The sequence below is a fragment of the Perca flavescens genome, chromosome 5, assembly GCF_004354835.1.
Source record: "Perca flavescens isolate YP-PL-M2 chromosome 5, PFLA_1.0, whole genome shotgun sequence".
Classification (NCBI taxonomy): domain Eukaryota; kingdom Metazoa; phylum Chordata; class Actinopteri; order Perciformes; family Percidae; genus Perca; species Perca flavescens.
This window is the reverse complement of record NC_041335.1, coordinates 6,835,623-6,859,027: the sequence shown is the minus strand read 5'-3', so window position 1 is coordinate 6,859,027 and position 23,405 is coordinate 6,835,623. Positions and strand designations below refer to the sequence as shown.

The 23,405-nt window shown below is 39.4% G+C and overlaps 2 protein-coding genes across 2 annotated transcripts in view; both read left to right on the top strand.

Annotated features, from left to right (window-relative positions):
• Nucleotides 1-13,806, top strand: part of loxl2b (lysyl oxidase-like 2b) — a 52,517-nt gene extending 38,711 nt beyond the window's left edge. Inside the window, exons 9-14 of the mRNA XM_028577509.1 lie at nt 2,112-2,277; nt 2,744-2,984; nt 5,234-5,349; nt 9,152-9,288; nt 9,401-9,512; nt 11,147-13,806. Coding sequence (XP_028433310.1) covers nt 2,112-2,277; nt 2,744-2,984; nt 5,234-5,349; nt 9,152-9,288; nt 9,401-9,512; nt 11,147-11,217 — 843 coding nt within the window. The 3' untranslated portion in view covers nt 11,218-13,806. The remainder of the gene's footprint in view (nt 1-2,111; nt 2,278-2,743; nt 2,985-5,233; nt 5,350-9,151; nt 9,289-9,400; nt 9,513-11,146) is intronic.
• Nucleotides 13,807-19,441: 5,635 nt separating this feature from the next.
• Nucleotides 19,442-22,318, top strand: LOC114555348 (piggyBac transposable element-derived protein 3). The gene is made up of 4 exons (XM_028577674.1): nt 19,442-19,657; nt 20,130-20,327; nt 20,432-20,612; nt 20,766-22,318. Exons 2-4 carry the CDS (start codon nt 20,175-20,177, stop codon nt 22,316-22,318), a joined length of 1,887 nt encoding a protein of 628 aa, XP_028433475.1. The 5' UTR covers nt 19,442-19,657; nt 20,130-20,174.
• The last annotated feature ends 1,087 nt before the right edge of the window (nt 22,319-23,405 follow it).

Genomic DNA, 23,405 nt, shown 5'->3' with positions numbered 1-23,405 from the left:
TACATGAGTCTTTTCTTTTAATGCCACTTTCTACTAACACTCCACTACATTTCAGATGGAAATATTGTAATTTTTACTCCACTGCATTCATCTGACAGCTTTAGTTACTAGTTACTTTACAAATTGAGATATCCTTCTGACTTTTTGGGTTTTAAGCAGGAGGTTTCAGAAAAGTTACCTTTTATACATTAAACATATGTAGTTTATAAAATACGATGTTTTATTGTGTGTGTGTATGTATGTGTGTGTGTATATATATATATATATATATATATATATATATATATATATATATATATATATATATATATATATATATATATATATATATATATATATATGTATATTAGAGCCGGGACTTTAACGCGTTAATTAAGATTAACTAATTACAGACTTTAACGCGTTAATTAATGAATTACACAAAAAATAACACGTTAAACAGTTTTTTACGCATTTTAATCACACTTATTTTTGCACCGCGGGACGTTTCTCACTGGATGAGTTTCGGCGGACCAATTATACTGGAGCACCAACTAGCGTTCATGACTTCAGACAACAACAAACCACAGTGAACATGAACGAAGAAGCTAACGAGACCGCTTTGGTTGGCCCCGTGGATGGGAAATTTTTTTATAAAAACGAACGGATGGAAGCGTCGATTAGAGCATGGTTGTGTGCAAGCTATGCAACAAGGAATTTGCATATCACCGCAGCACATCGAGCCTCAAGTATCACCTCAACACAAAACATTTAGCAGCTAGCGTGGACGTTAGCCCGACTCCGAGTACAAGGACCCACACCCAACCCACACTCCACCAGATGACTGGTTTAAGGACCAGGGTAACTAAGTCCACGTCTGAAAAAATAACCAACGGCCTACAGATTGCGTCGTCTGACACAACATACGAGCTGCCATGCAGAAAGACAGTGATAAAAAGAGTCCAGCAGCTTTATGAAAATGAAAAGGAAGTTCAGGGTTTCCAATGTTCTGTGTTATGTAAAGTATTGTGTTTTACTTAAATAAAATGGTTTACAGAAGGTCTACCTACCTATAGGCTACCTGAATTTCTGAAATGTACTATATTTCTAAATATGCTATTGCTACACTTAATGGCAAAAATTGCACTGGTCTGCTGGACTTAGTTGAACAAAAATAAACTATTTTGTTGCTTAAGCTTATGTATTCAGTCATTATTCAATGGTATACTAAAAATCCATGTGAAAAAAATTACTTCTCACTGTTCTCAGGTCAAATATTTATGCAATTAAAATGCGATTAATTTCGATTAATTAATTACAAAGCCTCTAATTAATTAGATACATTTTTTTAATCGAGTCCCGGCCCACAGCTGAAATGATTAGACAATAAAACACTAGAAATCATTTCTGGTTTCTAAAATGTGAGGATTTTTCTGCATTAAGTACTTTTACTTCTAATAGTTTAAGTACAATTTCCTGATGATACTAACTTACTTTTACTTATATAATATTTTCAATGTAGGAATTTTACTTGTAACAAAGTATTTTTACAGTGTGGTATTAGTACTTTTACTTAAATATCTGAATCTCTAAGTATCTGAATACCACCACTGCTCTTCAGTTAGAGCCATACCAGTGAAATAGAATATTTGTGAGGTACTATTTGCGAACAGTGGTGGAAAATAACTTACTGAAGTAGTGTACTTAAGTACAGTTTTGAGGCACTTGTACGTTTTGTACTTGTATTTCCATTTTCTGCTATAAAGGTGCAATATGTAATACTACTAGCTAGCATTTAAAATATTTAGTTACTTACTGCAGTCCAACTTCAAAATACTGGAGAGAGTCGTCTCCCTCTCTGACCACATACTGTATTTAAGGCTGTTTGATTCCCTGTGGTCTGTATGTGAAGAATTATACAGATGTTTGAAGAGGCTACAATAAACCTAGCTTCGTACTTCTGCTCCACTACATTCAGAGGCATTTTCTTCATTTCTTACTCACTACATGTACAATTATTTCACAAATAGCCTAGTTACTAGTTACTTTACAGATGTTCATAATTTTCATCTACAAGATGTATAATACCTGGTAATGTCAGCTGTAAACCATGGGTCCTGTTTTCTTAACAGGAGACTTGGTATTGGCCAGGAGAGGTGAGTGCCGACAATGTGGTGATGAGTGGCGTTCGCTGCTCTGGTACTGAGATGTCTCTGTCCCACTGCCTGCACCACGGAGCCCACCTCAGCTGCGCTAAAGGAGGAGGACGCAACGCCGCCGGAGTCTCCTGCTCTGAGAGTAAGATACCCACATTCATGCTTTTGAGAGGTCAGGTTTCTGCCTGCTAAAAAGAAGTTTTTCCTCGCTGCTGTCACACCAAATGCATGCTCTTGGAGGGAATTGTTGGGTCTCTGTAAATTATAGAGTGTGGTCTATTTGTAAAGTGTCCTGAGATATGTTATGATAGTTTAGTGGATTTGACACTATAAATAAAATTGAAATGAGTCCACATTTGCTCTTCTCATTGAGTTTTAATTCAACTAATTAAATTATTTCTGCTTCTGGAGAAGCTCTGCCTCACTGAAAAGTTTGCATAACCAAAACACCAATGTCCCTTTCTGAAACACAAGAGGGCTCATTTACTTTATGTGCCAGAGCTTTTCTGGCTGTTTTTTTTTGTAGCAATGACAGGGCCATATGTTTCTAAATATGTGTTGTCTCTGTCTGCTTCTCTGTGGTTTCTCCTTCATCCTCCTGTGCACAGCGGCTCCTGACCTGGTGTTGAACCCTCAGGTGGTGGAGCAGACCACCTACATGGAAGACAGGCCTATGTTCATGCTGCAATGTGCGCACGAGGAGGAATGTCTGTCCTCAACCGCCAACCAGGTGCCAGCCAACTCCTACCGCCGCCTGTTGCGCTTCTCCTCCCAGATCCACAACAACGGCCAGTCTGACTTCCGGCCCAAAGCTGGCAGACACTCCTGGGTGTGGCACGACTGCCACAGGTTAGTGTCACAGAGTACAAGGGTTCTTTTATATGTCCTTGGCTTTTATCCCAGATTTCACCATATGATAATTTCACAGTAGCAATCTTTTTTTAATTTACTGGACACCAGAGCCAAATCTACAGAAGAGGTTTAGGTTTAGTTTATGTGAAAAATGTATTTGAGTTTTCCGAGTTTAAAGTCAGAATTCTGACTCTGACCAATTACTGGAAATGACGTGACGAACGCCTCTCAAAATTTTACATAAATCTTTTAAACTGACGTTGATCTAAAATGAAGACAGATTCAGCAACTGCATGGCCTATTTCTCGCTTAAAATGTTTCAGAAACAAGTTTTGGTGAACTATTTTCGTAAAATACGAGATTGTATTCCGAACGAGCCGCCATTATGGTCTGGCTTTGAAATTCGGGAGAAGCCAGACCCACGTGACGCGTTCGTCCAATCAGCTGCCGGGTTTAATTTTTTGGCCGACAATACAGATTAGCGCCGCATGCTGTTATGGAGACGTATTACGTCTCGCGCACGTGCAGAACGTACGCTCAAGTCGGCGTCGCTTCGGTGTGTTCCGAGGCACTTTTTTGACCAACTCTCATCAATGCATTCATTGCATCCAGAATCGACTACTGCAATAGCATTCTCTGTGGTTCATCTGCAAAAGCCCTAAATACATCCAAAACTCTTCTGCCAGCTTCCTTACCCACACCAGCTCCCGAATCTCCGCTGGCTCCCTGTTTTCCAACGCATCCAGTTTAAAGTCCTCCTCCTCATCCACAAAGCCCTCCATGAGCAGACTCCTTCCTACCTCACATACCTGCTCCACTGTCACAATCTACCCCCCCCTAACCTCCGCTCCTCCGACAGAATCCACCTCTCCACATCACTTAGGACCAAGCACCGAACCTAGGGTCACCATCGCAGCCCCCTCCTTCTGGAACTACCCATACACATCCATGACTGTACTGACCTGGACACATTCAAAGATCACTTATCAAAACATCCTTCCCCCTCTAATAATATTACATTTCAACTGCTGTTATTTGCTGGTTGATTGTTTCACTTGCTTTTAATGTACTTAATGTACTGGTGTTATTGTAAAGTGCCTTTGAGTACTTTTTTTAAAAGTGCTTTTTAAATGTATTATTATAATAATACTAATAATTATAATAATTGTTATTATAATAATTATTGTTATGATTATTATTATTAGTAGTAGTAGTAGTAGTAGTAGTAGTAGTAGTAGTAGTATTAACTAGCCAGGCTAGCCATTTCTCCTTGCTTTCAGTCTTTATGCTATCTTTTTTCTTTTAGCTTTTTATGCTAAGCTAATCACTTCCCTGCTCCAGCTCTGTAACACACAAACATTGAATGATCTTCTTACATACCTTGCAGAAAGGAATGTGTATATTTCCCAGAATGTTGAGGGGTTTCCTTATTTAATAAACTGCTAGACCAGCTCAAAGAAATTCAGGATGGCACGTGGAAAGTTGTAATGTCCCACGATGACGTCTGTGCTGTTTCAAATCTTTTTTAACCCTCACAAGAAAATTTCAGTGATAGGAAAATGTTAAGATATTTAAGGACACAATAGTGCAACCTTTTTTTACAGAACAACGTGCCTACTGAAATGCATGTGACATTTATCATACAATATAATTTGTAGAAGCAGTTGTAACCAGTTTATATTCCAGGAACATAAATCGCAAGTTAATTATAAATTTACAAGCAATTCTTTTGTAAACCTCATAGTAGAATAGGACATTTGAATGATTCAGAAATAACATCTCAAATTAGACCTAATTCAAAGAAGTACAGACTATAATATGACTCTTCCCCTATCATGTTTCCGGAGCAGTTTTACCCTTCCATATGTTGTTCTGCCCTGTAATTGCCCCTGTGCTGTAAAATTAAGCTACTATACAAAAAGTCCCACATTTGTGTGGTTCCTGTGTTGGCTGGAGGAACAGTTCAATGTTGGCAGCTTCCCACAGCTACCAGCTTTCCACATGTCAAACCTTTGGCACTTTTGAGTGGCAGAACTTGACGGAGCTTATCAGGCCAAAATCGAACCATTTACAAGAAATGTTTTACATTGCAGATGCCAATTTGCAATTTTCTTTTTTGAATGTCTTTTTTTCTTGGTGCTCTTTCGTCAGCAGGCTAGAGCTACAATAGACAACAAAAAGTGCCATTCTTGTACTTGACATTTTGTACCTGACTTTTAAAAATACATTTCTGTCTGTGTGTGTAGGCATTATCACAGCATGGAGGTGTTTACCCTATATGACCTGTTCTCCCTCAATGGAACCAAAGTGGCAGAAGGACACAAAGCAAGTTTTTGCCTGGAGGACTCAGAGTGTGATGAAGGTGAGCACCAAAAAAGTATTCCTACTTTGATTTCACGATGTGAATAAACTTTGACTTTTCAAAAATGTGGCAGAAACAATCCTTTTTCACATAGCCAATAATGTGTTTTTAAGCTGTAACAATCAATATTTTTAGTTTTACAATGGATATGACTATAATGTAAAAGGGGTCACTTGTAGTCACAAACACACAGAGAATCACTGTATCTCCCTAGTCTGCAGTTCCCCTCAGATCTAGAGATGTTTCTAGCATCTTTCGGCTATTTTGGTTTTATGACTTTACTGTTTTGGTTCACTCTTACTGCTCTCCTCAACCTCGTTTCAGGCAGCTGTTTTTCAGCAGTTCTGATAAACCCACTATACACTACCTGCCCAGCACCAAACCGCAGACAGACAGCTGCTAATGCTCTACTTTGTTTACCTAACTCTAACGCCGCCTTCACACTGGCATTTGAAATCAGCTGCTTAATACGCAATACGCCTCCAGCGGACGTCGTACTACACCGTTGAAAAGCTTCGGAAGCGATTCACAAAAATGGCAGAGAGACTAGAACGACTGATAAGTGTCTGAATGTCCGATTCTCTATGACCTCTCTTATACAGATATAAATAGAAAGGCTGCTGCGTGGAGAAAAGTTGCCCAGGACGTTGACATGTCACATCGGTTAAATGTGATATAGCGGTATAATGTCACTAGTTCGATGTCTGTTGCTAGCTAACCAATTAGCATTAGCAGGTTTGTTTATCAGTACCATAGCAACGCTAACTTCCGTTGGATAGGAACCGTCCGTAGCCTTTTGCAAGAGTTAAATTTTTTTAACGCATACGGATGACCAACTGACACAATTTTTTAGCACCGCACTCTTTCGGACCTGGTTCGGACCCATTTGCATGCGGTCTGCGAAAATCCCTAGGAAATGAATGACTTCCAGTCGTTTCAAAGCCGTATCGGAGCAGATTTCAACTGCCAGTCTGAAGGCGGCGTAAAGGTAAATTGGAGCATTAGGTAGCTTAAGAGTCAGGTATTTCTTTCAGATATTGGCGGAGAACAAAACTGAGCTAGTCTCTGTCATTGCTAGACCTATCTCTAGTGATGGCGAACTGAAGCTTTCTGAAGCAGTGAAGCTTTCAAGCCAATTGTATCGAAAAAAGGTTCACTACTCGAAGCTTCAGAACTCTTTGAGGACATCTGGTGGTGAAGTTAGGGATAGCATTGTGTCAACCTGTTTCACAGTTATTAGCCATGAATGTCTTTAGAGTAAGCCCGACCCAACCCGAGCCCGTGCGCGTTGTGTCCAAGCAAGGCCCGACACATTAACTGGAATCATGAGCCCGATTTTAACCCGACACTTTTTTAATACGTCTGACGTTCTCATACAATTCAGAGTTGTTTGAACTGAAAATCTGAAATCTGTTTAAAATGATCTTAATGAATAATGCAACAAGGACGAAGCATGTAAACTGCGCTGTTTGTTTATTCAGAATGGAACGGATCGCAAATGGATCTGAATGAAGAAACTTAAAAAAAAAAAACTCAACGTATTTCTCTGTGAGGGCTTGCCTCGCCCTCACGCTTGGAGAAGTAAGAGGACGTTGAAGGCTGACTATCATCTTTTCTGCCACGGCAAGCCTGCTTCATGTGTCTGTTCATCATCCAAGTCCCCGTTTTATTTGCTGTTGTAGGTGACAGCGTGCCGCACTTAATGCATTCAACAAAGCCGACACATATTGTCACTGCCCACGACTTGTTTAAAATGGTTCCATACCTCCGACTTTCCTCCAAACTTGCTCAAAGGTAATTCTCCTATTTCTGATTATAACATAGCTTTCTCCCCACCCAATTAGGCTATAGGCCTAGTAAAAAACACAAAAGCTTGATCAAGGGCCCGGCCTGGCCCGGCTCGGCCCAGGATAGTGGCGGAAAATAACAGCCCGGCCCGAAAGTCTGGCGTGCTCGGGCTTGGGCAGAGAATCTAAACTCTACTTTAGAGTTGAAGATGAACACATTTTGAGTATGAATTCATTGATAAATAAATAATGACAGAAATAACTAAGCCTATATGTGGGACCTTGCATAAATAAAAATGTAATTGCCTTCTCCGCCAAAAAAAAGAACTATAAAGTTAGGATTTTGGTTGTGAACTGTCTTGTGTTTGAAAACAAATACATCAATTTGGGAGGGAAATGAATGAAGAACACATTGCACATTGCACACTCATTTCTGTGATTAAGTCTATGTAGCCTAGAGCAACATTGTCTCCTCAGCCAAATAGGTGAGATAGGCATGTGCAAGGCACTCTAAACTCTCTTTTATAAACTCTCTACTCACTATAAACTAGGCTACTCGCTATGAACTTTCTATTGGCTATACACTTTCTTACTGGCTATAATAATCTCTCTATTAACTAACTCTCCTGACTCTGTTGACTCTCTACTGCAACAACCCCAGCCCCGTGTCGCGCTGTTCGCGCAGCTTTTGAATTGAACTTCGAAGCAGTGACGTGGGTGTGTGTGAAACGAAGCTTCGGACGTCACTGGTCACGTGATTATCTCCAAACGAATCAAGCTCCGATACAAAGCTTCATTCCAAATTGGTTCATGTTTTCGGTACATGCCTCGAAGCAGAGGGTTCACGGGTAACATCACTACCTATCTCCACAGCGCTGCCGACTAAGTTCTGGCTACTCGACACATTCCAGAATAGGAGAAATAACACTCTGGGTTGTTTGCATTTCTTTAAACCAATCGCAATCGTCTTGGGCGGCGCTAAGCTCCGGACCAAGTAACAGCTCCTCTGCAAAATGGTCTCAGGAAGGAACTTCAATTCCACTAAAACGTTGAATGCACCCCGCAAAAGAAAATGCCATATTAAATTAAGTAAACTGTTCACAATACAGTAACGTGAGCTAGCAATCCCACAAATCAGTCCTAAAATGTCCCAGTTGGATAGTAAATGCCGTAAACAAATCCTTTGTAAATCTTTAAATCATTCCCTGAAAGAACCAAACAGGTTTGCCATGTTGCACGATCCAATTATTTTTCAAAACATGCCATTTTCAGCGTCTAGCTCGAAGTTTGTTTACCGAAGGGAAGGGATTTTGACAGCAACATGCCAGATGTCAGGCAATTATCCTGGAAATGTACTTCAGTTGATCCAGAGTAAAACAGACCTGAAAGGAGAGTGAATATTGGACTTAAACTCATCATAGAGCTGGACGATTAATCGAAAATGTATCAACATCAAAATTCTGAATTTATTCCTTTTGATAGGCCTACTTTCTCCTTTAAAACATTCTACCGCGTGTGTAGTCACATGACTTCGCAAGTTAGCTGCATGGAAAGCATAATGGAGGATAACTCAAACACCGAGTCCAAGTCAGCTGAGCAACTTGTGCCCAAAAAAAACAGTGTCCGTCATCTGGAAACATTTTGGCTTCAGAAAAGATGATTTAGAACAACGTGATTAATTATCGTTCATTTATCGTTAAATGTGCAATTAATCGTGATTTAGATTTTGGGTCATATTGTGCAAATCTAACTCATCAGTTATTCTGAAACACGATAACAAATAAATGCTAATGCTGCTCTTTGTCTTTAGGGTGTGTAAATGAGCAACTGTTCACTAACATTGTCGTGATAACATCTTCATTAGATGATAATATGTCAATGTTGTGTTTACAGCTTGTTCCACTGCCCCCAAGTGGCCAAAAAAATAATAATTAATGCAGCTATAACATTTTATAAATGCTTATCAGAGGGTTTATTTGCCAGCATTTTTTCATTTTGAAATGTCTTAATTGCAGGTATTGAAAAGAGATATGAATGTGCTAACTTTGGAGATCAAGGCATCACTGTGGGCTGCTGGGATACCTACAGGCATGACATTGACTGCCAGTGGGTCGATATAACTGATATCAAACCTGGAGATTACATTTTCCAGGTAATGTTTCCCATGCGCTTTCGTTATTTTTTTCTCTAAATAAAGAGTGAAATGCAGCCATTAGTGGCCTCTCACAGCAATCCCTGACTTGTACATGTTCTCCCTCTCACAGATAGTAATTAATCCAAACTATGAGGTACCTGAGTCAGACTACACCAATAATATCATGAAATGCAGATGTCGATATGATGGCCATCGTGTGTGGATGTACAGCTGCCATAATGGTAAGACCTCACAATTATTTGGAGGAATATCTGTAACGTCTACTGTCCTTTTTAATGTTTTCAAATTATTTAAAGGATTATTAATTTGTTTTTGTTTTTTGTTTTTTTAAACCTGGACCCTATTTTCCTGTTTTTGTGTCTGAGTGACTGACTGGAACAACAATCTTGGACATTGGTCCAGTATTAAAGGTGCTCTAAGCGATGTCACACGTTTTTTAGGCTACAACAGTTTTTGTCACATACAGCAAACATCTCCTCACTATCCGCTAACAGCCTGTCCCCTGAACACACTGTAAAAAAACGTGGTCTCTGTAGACAGCCCAGGCTCCACAAACGGCAACAAAAACAAACTGTGCCAACCTGCACCACGAAACATAACAGTGTTCCAGCCATCGGAAGGATTTGGGGGTGGGGGTTGGGGGGTTAGAACACGGACGGGATGAGTAGGAGAGAGGGGCAAACTAGCCTTGTTTTGTTTGACAATACTTCGAACGTCAACAAGAAGTGACATCACCCAACATCGCTTAGAGCACCTTTAAGCAAGATCGCTGCAGTCAGCAGTCAGCGAAACAAGCTACAATGTACGTTATTGGGAAATTGCGCACCTTAGTTTTACGTCCACACGGTGCTTGTTTTTCCACTGACATGCTCAAATTATTGTTCCACGTGTCTGACAGCACTGTGGAAAGGATTCCTTCAAAGGTCCATCTTTCTTTTAAAAAGTAAGATCTTTTTTTAACATAAAAAACATCCTCAAAATTGCTATCGCTAAACCCACCAGACCCCATGTATTTAAACAGTAATTTTATATAAAATGCACTTCATTCAAAGCCGACAGACACAAACAAAACTATGAATAGCCATCTTGGTTTGTCTTTCCACTTTTCCAATAATCACTACACATAATTTAATGGTTTACAAGTGAAAATATGTATTATAACAAGTATTGTTTATTTAAATGAAGTCTGGTGGGCTTAGTGATAGCGATCTCATACCTGTTTCTGGTTAAACAAAGAGGATTTTAAACTTTAAAAAGGTGTATCTCTGTAGGGATCCTTTCCATAATGGTGTCAGACAATAACAATCCGAGCCTGTCAGTGGCAAAAACAGCACTTTTAGTGAATGAAATTGACGATTGACATTGAAGCGTGGCTCGCGGCTGCCGGGTCTCGCTCAATACTGGACCTCGCTGAGATCGTCATGTATTGTCATTCACTATTTATTTTACTAAGTTATTTGTAATTATATAGTTTCACAAAAAAATAATTTTATACAATAGCTTTTTCTGAAGCTTTCGGCCCCATGTCATGGTCTTCAACTGTAGATCGGAGTTTGCTCAGTTCTCTCTGGAGTCGGTACAGATCGTAAACCCTGTCTTAGTGTGACTCCATGCTCTGATGAAGACTGAGATGGGGCCGAAAGCTTTAGAAAAAGCAGTTCAAAGCTATTGAAAAAGCTTCTAAGTAGATCTTGAGAAAAGGACTATTTTATCAATACTTTATTGTTGTATCATTATCACACTGTTACATTAATCGAGAAGTCTAGTCTGAGCAGGGCAGAAATTCTCTACATTTATCACTGGAGGTGATTGAAACTGTTGGTGTGTGGAGGTGGTAACTCTCTGTCTCTGATAGGTGGCTCATTAAGCACTGAAAATGAACAAACGTTCCCAGGCCTTCTCAACAACCAGGTGACCCACAGGTAAAGACAAAACCCCCGACCCCCCCACCACCCTTCACCTTGACACCATCTGAAGCCCTCCAACCACTACACATCCTCCCTCTGTGGTGGATTCCGCTTGCCAGCCCCGCCCCGGTACAAAGCAGCTTTTTATGTTCGACCCCACACCCTCCTTTCCCACCCAGCTGAAATAATATACTATCTCCCCCTACTGTCCAAAAAGTGGCAGCTACAGCCTTACCAACACTTCCAACGTCGCTGGTTAAGATCAAGAGAATGGCGAAGCTCTCCTTCTGCCCTGTGACTTTTGTTTTTGTTTTTGAACAAGTGATGAAATAGATGTGCCAGGAAGTGGCAGGTATTTTACACAAGGTACAGCATTGGGCAATGTCATCAAGAATGTGCCTTCTTTTAAAGTGCAGCACTTTAACAAAAACCCGCTGCAACACTTTTTGTTCAAAGCTCATCCTGGAGAGGTTGGATGTCAGTGTCAGGTTGCCTGAGGATTAAGAGGAATCATCAAAAACAGCTGTGGTTTGTCTTTGGAAATAAATGCAGTATTATATCACTTTTTTGGGAGTTTCATAAAGGGCCTTTTACACATTAAGTCCACTTACTGTACACTGAGTTTGTTGCACAGGCCAACTGAGCATTTATTTTGCATGTCTGTTATTTAAGATGAAGTTCACAACTTCATTGAGGAGTTTATGCAAATAAAGCTGTGGCACAAGCAAGTCCTCAAAAAGCAAACAGCCCATTCATCACAAATTACAAGTGCTAATTACCCAATTCAACCATAAAACTAATCCACCAAGGCTGAAATATTACATGCTGATCCTCAAAGTGCCCCAAAGCTTTCTTTTATGTAACTGGGATTCTCTGAAATTGCTCTGGAAAACTACTTGGACAAGACTGGATACAATCTGAATTAGGTGAGTTTCGATACAATCCTTTGAGGGCATTGGTGTTGCAAAGTGCGTGGGAAGCAATTTGAGTTAGTCCAGAAATTATTGAAAAAATGATTTGAGAAAGATTTAGCTCACAGATGTACCTATAATTTACATTACAGTATGCATTGTCATTGTTTGACCAGCACTGTTGGATAGCTTTCCAGTTATTTTGCACACTGATTTAAAATTGGGTTGTCTTCTGTTTGGTAAATGAGGCCATTTTGAACTGACTGAGATCAATTTCAGTTCCAAGACATTGTCTTACGCTTTCCTTTTTATGATATGTAGCAATATTTAGCTTTTGAAGCTAATAAGGGACCTCACATTTCTTTTTTCTCATTGTTCAGTGTCTTTATGCTGAACAAGGAGGAATCTCTCACATTCATTACACTTACCATCTTTAAAGAGCAATTTAACACCACCTATAAATCTTGAACATTAAAGAGAAAATAGAGATAATCCGCGGAAGCTATGACTGGCTAGCACTTAAGCGGTTAGCTCCCCAGGCAGCTACCAACTAGCCCTAAGACTATTGTCACTACGTCACTAAACTTCTAGAAAATTTCGCAAAGACGCACTAATCGATTTTGCTGTACCGCTTTCTGGTATGACCAGGCCTTAAAGCATTAACACCACTGTTCTATCACCGGCTAACAGCCAGTAGTTGTATGCTAGCACAACTAGCCTCAACTTCAGCTTGCATGTATCCAAAGGCAACGTCTAGGAAAGCTGTTCAAAGTGTGGCTCTACATTACTTTGGCACAATTCGGAAATGTGTGATTGAAAATCTTTTAGATCGCACAAATTTACGCTTTCTAAACTCCCAGGAACTCCTCTCCCCACTTGCGTTCCACACTATACATCCATGGTTACACATTGTGTGTGTGTGTGTGTGTGTGTGTGTGTGTGTGTGTCACCTTGCGGGATTTCAGAATGAGACTTCACCATCTTCCCATAATGTAGTCAGACACTTAATATCAATCTGAGCCTGTCGGTGGCAATAAGAACAATTTTTTGTGGACATACATTTACGGTGGTTTCATTGCAGCCCACTTTGCGGCGGCCATTTACAGCATTCTTGCTCAATACTGGACCAATTTCAAAGATTTTTGTTCACATTAGACACAAAGTCATGGGTCACTGTTGAAAAATACCGAAATTCCACTTTAATACACTTCAGTCTATATGTTACTTAAGTGTGTCTTAAGTCTCAGACAGTGGCACTCTACAGGAGGATCATAGGACTGTTCTACAGTAACATGCTTTCAAATAAAGGAAGGTTTCAGCGATTACCTCACTGCCTTATATGTTGCTTTAACAAGGAAACCGAAGAGCACAGATATCTTCTCAGAGAAGGCTCATGAATAACATTTCCCCCATGTTAGAGTTGCAGATATTAATTACTTACTGTTATTGAAGTTAGTTGTTATTAAGTTTTATTCCTTTACAAAAAAATATGTTACGTACAATATTATGTGTGAATCCTATTTTATTGTAGTATGTTTTATAATGGTGCTATCAAACTGGTCCTCTGTTTTCTGAGGGTACAGTACATGTTGAACAGCTACATTATGTATACTAACAGTATACTTGAACTGAGTGTAAGGAACAATTTGCTTTGTGTGTTAAACTATAATAAATGTCTGAGTTAAGGAGCAACCAAATATTTGCTGTACCGTGTATATTCATTATTTTTCTTTTTTTGTGTGCATGTACTGTATGCATTTTTCAACATCATTATATGTTAACATCAAATAACATTTACATCTTTCCCTGACCATTGTGTGACACTAAAAAACAGAGGATAATCTCAAATGCACAGTGACTTTTGCTCACCACACTACCATCATCAAAGTAAAAGATTTCCCTTCTTGTTGCAGTCGATATCCCAAGAGACTGCTTTTTTTTTTTCATCTGTGGTGGCATTTACACTGCCACGTGTGATTTTTAACCCACAAACATTCTGCTCCAAAAGTACCTTTCAGACTCCATACCCTGTAAAAATTGGAAAAATGGGCATGAATGTTTGTTAACTAACTGGAGTCTGCGATTCTGAGGATGATTGTTGATATTTAAACTCAACACTCAGACTCATACACTCCTTCCATCTGTGCTCCTTCAGAATGTTAGTATGTGCCAGATTTACCACCCTTCACACTCACACTGCCTTTCTCTTTATACATCCATGGCCTTTCCCCTGGGCTGTGCACAGTGTTTGGTCTGAGCTACTTTGTTTGTTTTCCATTTACAGAGTCCAGGCTGTTGTGAAAACCGTATTTTCTTCAGCGCACACACAGTATGGACAGCGGGCGGATTATGAGGAGATATTCGCTGAATTTGACACAAAGTGTATTGGTATAGATTCGCAGAAATCACCTTGAAGAAAAACAAGTAGTGAACAGTTAATCACATAAACAACATGGCAAGCAGACACTTTCATACACATCGTATTATATACATCATTTGCTCCTTGCATGTACCATTTGACAGTGGTGGATTGTAACTAAGTGCATTTACTCGAGTACAATACCCTGTTTAAGTACAATCTTGTAATTGAGTATATACTTTTTGTGCTACTTTATGTTTACTCTACTACATTTCGAGGCAAATATTGTTCCTTTTACACTACATATGTGACAACATTAGTTAGTAATCATGATATATTATTATATGTTAAGCTACGCAACAGTATATAGAGTAATTAAAATGTGCCCCACCTTTACAAGCTGCAATATGGATGATATGATATAAAATGGGCCATACTGCATAGTGAGTACTGGAATGTAATTAAGTACGTTTACTCAAGTACTCTACTTAAGTACAAATTTGAGGTACTTTTTCTTTTCATGCCACTTTTTACTCCACTACATTTCAGAGAGAAATATACTAGTTACAAATTAAGATTTTTGCACACAAAAGACATTTATTAAACATAATTTATAAAATACAATTAAACTACAATATATAGACCTACAAGCACAGCTGAAATGATTAGATGATTAAACACTTAGTTGATTGACACAACTGCTTTGATCGTTTCCAGTTTCTGAAATGTGAGGATTTTTCTGCAGTACAACATTTTCAATGCAGGGGCCAAAAAGTCCGTACGCAAAAACAAAATTCTGATTTATAACTCCTTGCGGTGCACACCGGTACGCACTCTTCTCGTTATAAATACGGACGTGTGCGAGCCTCACGCTCCTCCCAAGGTCTTGCCATATTTGTCCTAATAAGCTCCATGTTAATCAATCAATGAATATTGCAGCATTGTAAAGAAGCCCTTGATCATGGAATCATGGAACGGAAAAATGGGAAAAAAAAAACATGATTCAATGATTGTGAGATCGAGGTGCTCCTAACAGTGGTAGAACATCGAAACAAAATCCTGTTTGGAGGCCTTAATTTTATTAGGCTTTTAAATCAAAACAGCCATAACAATTTATGTAAAAATACTTAACAGATTAAGCTAAATTACCAATGATATATACATCATTTATGGTTCATATTTGCCATTTACCCCTGTGAGATCACATTTATGATCATATGATCACTTTCGTTTTTTGTGAGAAAACAAGGAAATTCAATTATAAAGAAAGGTAAAAAACTGAAACAAGATTTTTGATCATTATTGGTACTTATTTCTTAGAACTTAACAGGTGAACGTGCTTGAAATGTAATAATTTTGTAACTTTGTGTGGGAATAGCAGGTGCAGAAAGACAACATTCCCTCCCACAGACACCTACACTGAGACACGCACACATACAGACACACACACACACACACACACACACACACACACACACACACACACACACACACACACACACACACACACACACACACACAGCAGGCCCAGTTAGGAGGAGGACACAGTTAAGTTTCATAGCACCTACAATTATTACACTCAGGTCCAGTAGACACACACCTCATAGTTATGTGTACTGTGAGTTGTAATGTGTGCAGTCATTGAAAATAAGTTATTTTTTATGTTCTTCACAGAAAATGAGCCGAGGACAATGAGTTTGAGTTAGAAGAAATAATAAATAACATAATTTTTCTTTTAGCAAACATTAAAAACGGGTCCCACAGACCCGAACACCACACAAGGGTTAAATACCTTGGGAACTTACGCACGATCACACGCATGGTCAAAAGGTTGCGGAAAACTGGGCACATTTTTACGCATGGAAATTCTTTATAAATCCCGACTTTTGAGAGGAATGTTGCGATGGCAAATTTCACCCTGATTCAGCAACTTTTTCTTGCGGAACAGGTTTTATAAATGAGGCCCCAGGACTATTACTTGTAACTTGTTTGTGCTTTTAAAGGATCTGAATACTTCTTCCACCACTGGTGGGGGGTGTTTACATTCTACAAATAAAAGCATACACATGGTGAGTATTTTACAGGCAGATTCAAGTATTTTTAGACTAAACCTATTTAACTTGGACTACCTTTCCTGGCAGTGTGGAAAAGGCTTTGAAACTGCATATTGGGAAATCACATTTAGTAGAATTATAAGTAATTTTCTTGAGAAATTGGGGCTTTTAGCAACCTAGGGGGAGTTTACATTCTACAATTAAGAACATACACATAATGGGCATTGATACGGTGATTCCAGTATTTTTAGACTTCATTATTTACTGTAAATGTAACTATTTTCAGGCCAACAAAAAAGTGAATCAATAAATATTTTAATAATTTAGTAATTCAGTGTGGACTGGAGAAGGTTTTGAAAAAGCATTTGGACATTAAAGTTGGAAAATGTAGTGGAGTACAAGGTAAATAAGCCTTCTCCCTATTCTCCTGCTTCCCGTTATCAGCTGATTACTCTTTTAGATAAACTGACCAGATTTAGGCACAACCTCTAACAGCCAATCCCATACTTGCTGTCAATATTTACATGTTCTCCTCTCTGTTGCCTCCAGTTCATCATTTCCAGCGCCCGGGTCTGAGCTCACCAGTGCTTGCTCCTCTTCTCATTAAGCCAGATCTCAGCATCCTCTTCATTCATCACCATCACCACCCAACGCATTCTCATGATATCGATACGAAAATGTATGCACACCAAAACTGCCGGCTGGTCACGTGACGTCGCCTGGCTACGAGCTCCATGACGCAGAGCTGCAGTTGCTAGTTGCTTAAGCTGCTGCAGAGCTTCGTGACGCCGGGCTACAGACCTCCGTTGTGTCAGCGGTAGTTGGTGGTTCAGTTACCCCAAAAATAGGTGACTTTGAGCCGGGTACAAAGCTCTGCGAGCTGCCTTTCGTTTCGGCGGACATTACGGTTAAATTTAGTCCACAAAATATGACTGTTTTACCGCAACAGAAGTTAAGATTAGGAAAAAGATCCTAAAAGATACAACTAAAACGCAAAAACGACAACGGAAATGAGCGACAATGGAAGTGACCGTCTTCGCAGCGGTGTCAGCTGAGAAAATAAAGAGCAGTTCCATATTGTTCAAAATCTCTGCGCAAAGTTTATGTACACTTTGTTTTAGTTCGTTCAATCCACTACCTGAATGCTTAAAAAGTGCCAGCTGATGTTACACTATATTAGCTTAACTTAGTCGGCCAAACAGCAAAAAACATAAAACTGCATTTTTAAACAAAACAAATCATAACTACCTTAACCATTGTGGTGTTACCAGAGGTGTCAAAAGTATTCACATTCATTACTCAGGTAGAAGTATAGATACTAGGGTTTGAAAAGACTTCTGTAGAAGTTGAAGTATCAACTCAAGCTTTTTACTCAAGTAAAAGTGTAAAAGTATAAAAAGTAAGTATAAAAAGTATAAAAGTAAAAGTAATGTAAGTTAAGAAAATAATATCAATATGCTTTTTCAAATTAGACAGCGAGTTTTGGAAACAATTAGCTCGTGGTACTTGGGTGCGCAGAGCTTGCAGCACATTCAAAAGGAGTTATTTTTGCATCCAACCATTTTGAAAAATTCTTCCAGGTACGGCCAGGGATGTAGAAGGGTTGGCTGGTCTTCCTGGCTACCAACCTCCTCGCTGGTGCTTGGTTGGGACATTTCACTCGAGTTCTCTTGAGTCTCTGCCACGGACATCTTCGTACAAGGCTAAATACGTCTGCTATTTCCTTGCTGGAGTGTGACGTGATTTGTGTCACGTGCAGGTGCGATGGATCGCATACAAACCAATAGGGTGTCGGAATGGTAAATGTTTATACTTCACATCCAACCACAATCAAATTCACTCTATCCGGATGGCGCGATTTATCTAGATAGCTTTGTTTTTTTGAACAATGACAGGCCGGAATGAAAACAAGCCAAACGGAAATAAGAGTAACAAGGCTATTTTTAAAATGTAAGGAGAAAGTAAAGATAATTGCGTAAAAATGTAAGGAGTAGAAGTAAAAAGTCTGCTGTAAAAATAATTACTCCAGCAAAGTATAGCTAGATATAAGTATAATATATATAAGATATAAGTAAGGTAACAAAGTATTTGTACTTTGTTACTTGACACATCTGGGTGTTACAAGTTATGTGGTCAAATTAGAAAAATAAAAGATTTAATCCCTGGGAGCTATAGCTTAGCAGAATGGTCCACTCCATTAGCTGCTGTGTAAAAAAGAAATCCAAGGGCAACTGTTTCTTAACTTTGCATGGAGATTTGAAACGATTTGGAAATGCTCTTTATTTTCTCAGCTGACACCGCTTCATAGACGGTCACTTCCGTTGCCGCTCATTTCCGTTGTTGCTTTTGCATTTGTGTTGTAGCTTTTGCATTTGTGTTGTAGCTTTTGCATTTGTAATGTAGCTTTTGCATTTGTGTTGTAGCTTTTGCATTTGTGTTGTGGCTTTTGTGTTTGTGTTGTGCGTTTGCATTTCTGTTGAACCGTCTCGGCCACCGTAAACTTGTACTGGAGTACAGTAATGTGCTCATTTAATTTCCACCACTGCCAGACGCCTTTGTCTTACTACTTGATCTTTCTTCTCTATTGATTCCATTTTGTATCAGTTTAAGCACTTATTGTCTTCAATACTTTACCAGAGCACTAGTGGAAGTACAAGCAGTACAAGTAGTAGTAGGACAGTAGCCCAGATTTTAGAAATACTGAAGTCATAAATCCAAGCAGCCTCTCTACCCCCAGATCATTTTAAAGAGACCTTAAAATCTGTTAAATATTCTATTAATTTAGGATATTTTTCCACTGTTTGATTAATGCAACTGTTCTATTATATATACTGTATATTTTCTTTAAAAACGCCCATGCATTTAAAATATTTAGATTTTTTTTTTTTTTACAAACCTACTACGTGTGATCAACCTCCTAGGGCTTAGTGGTCACATACGTGGACAGCACTTTTTAGCTCTTATGTCCACAATTGTGTTCACTGCTGAATATGTGGTGTTACGGACACGTATGGGGGTACTTACACTGCCATCTGGTGGTGTCAGAAGTTTATAACACACTACGGTCAAAATTCAAAATGGCGGCGAACACAAGGGAAGATTCAAGTGGTAGCTCCATACACAAACGTCGACCAGGTAAGAAGTTCTGTCATATTTCATGGCTTATTCTGATTTAGATATTTATAAAAGCCTTGTATATTTGTCATGACATGCAAATTTGAAAAAAAAGTGTAAAACTAGCAACTTTGTAGGTCGCTAAACATGAAGTACACATAAGTGTACTTATGGACTGAGGCTCCTCGAAACCGCTAATATGCTTGTAAACATGCAAACAGGTAAAATGGGAAAAAAGCTAGCTCTGATGCAGCTAAAAAGCTGTACATGGTCCCATTGAAATAAATAACAATTAAATCACTAAATACATACATACATACTTAAATTAGTTGGGTTGAAAATGTTAGTAAAAATGTAATATGCTAGTAAAAATGTGCACATGTAAATTAGCTTGCATATTATCCCATTGGAATAAATAACAAATAAATAATGCAAACCTACATACATAAATGAAATTAATTTGTATTTGATTTTATCATGTTTTTATTTCCAGAGCGTTTTTCTCTGCAAAGAGCATTGGAGCTACTTGGGTTAATTGATGGAAACAACTCAGATTTGGACGTGTCTGACAACGATGATCCTATCCTGGATGGCAATTACCAACCATCACCACAGGAGGAAAGCAGCAGTGAGCACAGTAGTGATGATGAGGACCCCATTCCTGAGCCCACTGACCACAGTGCAGATAATGGTTAGCCAAGACCCAGTAGATATTTGTTTATTTTATGCAGTTAGGGCCTTAGGGCTATGTGAAGGATTGGAAGCAAAATGCTTATTTACAAAACTTGTTGACAGGTTCATGGACAGGGACAGAGACAGGTACAGGCACAGGCACAGGTACAGGTTCATCCCGCACTCTCAGACGTCGCCGTCAAAGTCAAGAGATTGAGGCTGATAGCTCAGAAGATGACTTGGAAGAGCCAACACCAAGACCAAGCCAAACAAAAAAAAAAAGAAAAAGGAGACTCTGAACAAGGTAATTGTTATTATTTTTGGCCTTCACAACTTTAGGGTAAATCTTCAAATTTCATATAAACTTCCACACAGATTCAAGTATTTTATGCTTACATGGGTAAAAATGTAACTTCCTACAATAAATACTATTTTTATTCTGATTCTGGTTGTGCAGGACGTGGACTACGCTGGAAGGCTACTCCATTGACGCCAAACCTGGCAGAGTATCAGCATCAGGATGAAACTGATCTAGACAGACATGGCTGGACCCCACTAGACTATTTTGAACAGTACATAGATAGAGATTTGATGATGACGATTGCAGAATGCTCTAATATTATGTCACTGTCTAAGAGTGGGGAGCCACTTAACATGACAGTAGATGAGGTTTACCACTTTTTTGGTGCCTGTATTTTGATGTCCTGCATCCGATACCCAACCATTAGGATGTACTGGTCCAAAGCCTTGAAAATCACTGCCATCACTGACAAATTCACACGTGCCAGATTCTTCAAACTGAGGGGAGCAATAAAAGTGGTTATTGATCATGATGTGCCAGAAGACTTGAGAATGTTGGACAAATTCTGGAAGGTGAGGCCTTTTCTGGATCGGATTCTGCGAGGCTGCTTGTCTCTGAATCGACCTGATTGCGCATCTATTGATGAGCAGATGATTCCTTTCACAGGAGCCTGTCCGTGCAGACAATATCTGCCAATGAAGCCAAACCCAGTTGGCATAAAGAACTTTGTTTGTGCTACAGCAGATGGCATTGTGCTTGACTTTGAGCTGTATCAAGGCACAGGTTCACTGATTGAGAAGGTCGAAGAACCAGAGGGCCTGAGTTTGGGAAGCTTAGTCATCGAGCGTCTGTGCCAAACTTTGCATCGTGGCACAAAGGTGTATTGTGACCGGTTCTTCACCACCATCAAAGGTGCGCAACGAATGATGGAGAAAGAGCTGTACATGACTGGTACAATAATGAAGAACCGACTCGCTGAAGCGAAGCATAAGTTACCCAGTGACAAAGCGATGAAAAACGCAGGAAGAGGTACCTCATCAGAGGTTTCCGCTGAAGATGGAAAGTTGTGTCTAGTGAAGTGGTACGACAACAAACCAGTATTGCTGATGTCTGTTGTTCATGGTACACAGCCTGAAGACACCTGCCAGCGCTGGGACAAGAAAGTGAAACAATATGTCACTGTCTCGCGACCAAGCATTGTCCGTGAGTACAACATCAAGATGGGTGGAGTTGATTTGATGGATAGAATGATAAGTTACTATCGCATGAGCACCCGTACTAAGAAGTGGACAATGCGGATGGTAATGCACTTCACGGATCTGGCTTTAGCCAACAGCTGGCTACTCTACCGAAAAGACCATGCAATATGTGCTGGACCAAAGACAAGACCCATCCAGTTCCTTCAGTTCCGCATGGAAGTGGCTAAGATCCTCTTGGACCAGCATCACGGTGCAGATGCAGACCTTTCGACACAGTCAGAGGAAGAAGAAGATTCAAACCAGGGAGTGAAACGTCACGTGACAGAGTTGCCCCACGTCTCGGTCCGCAGGAGGGCTAATGCCCACCTCCCAGAGATGATCGGCCTGAAGAATGCAATGCGCTGCAGACAACTAGGCTGCACTGGAAGAACCCGAGTGCGTTGTATGACCTGCAAAGTGTTCTTGTGCTTGCAAACCGAGCGCAACTGTTACTCAGCCTTTCACACATAAGTGATGGCAGTGAATCTCAAGGTGTGTACATGTTCCTTGGTTCCTCCATGTTCTCCGACTCCGTGAAGGTCAATCAATCAGGTGACCTCTGGGCCTCTGAAAGCAGGCCTGGTCCTTCAGTGCTCAGTTATCGCAGCCTTTAACATGTTCCCTTTTTTATATTACCAATGCAAAATGTCACATGAGCTACTCACCTATTTTTTTACTATGATGTTCAAAACACATTAGTAGCCTAATGCAAGAGTGACTATTTAAAATGCTTTGAATGTTTTATATTTTGTTACAGACATGCAATGTCATCCTGCAACTGTTTTGCAGCATATCAAATGTTCTAAACACTATTTTTAACTGTCCAAAATGGGCAAAAATGCAATGTTTCCATATTATTTTTACTGTCCGATAGTCAAAACATGTTCAAAAAATATGTGTATGTGTTATTAATACATTAAAAAACAGTCAGGAAAAAAACTGCTGTGTTCAAAACAGAAATGAAGAGTTTTTCATTCTATTACACAAAGGTGTCTTTATTGTGTTTTATGGAAATTCGGACCATGAATCCACATATGTGGACATCATTTTTCTCTAAAAGTACATCATATCAAAAGATGATACTTAGTTTTTATTCTAATTAGGTTCCAATAAGCCCAAATAGCAAAGAGAAATAAAAAATGCATGTAAAAAAACAGCTTGGGCCTTAAGAGGTTAAATTATAAAATGGAAACTGCACTTTAGGTCCCCAAATTCCCAGAAAAAAAACAACAGCACAGTCCATGATTTTCTAAAGCACAATCTAACAAAAGACTAAAATGGTGCAGCACTGACCACTAGTGGCTCAAAACAAACATAGCTTCTGTAGAAGAAGTGAGTTACAGTAAACTGCATTTGTGACCCATTCATTTATTCTCAAAAGTCAAAAGCACTTATGTTCAAAAATGTCTGGTCTTAATTAAAGGTGCTGTGCTTTATATATGTATAATATGTATGTGTAATTCTGTATAGGTATTTTCACAGTAATCGACATGGGGATGTGGGGGGGGATGGGGGTTCCTTATTATGAGTGCTTGTGTAAAATGGTTATATGTTAAAA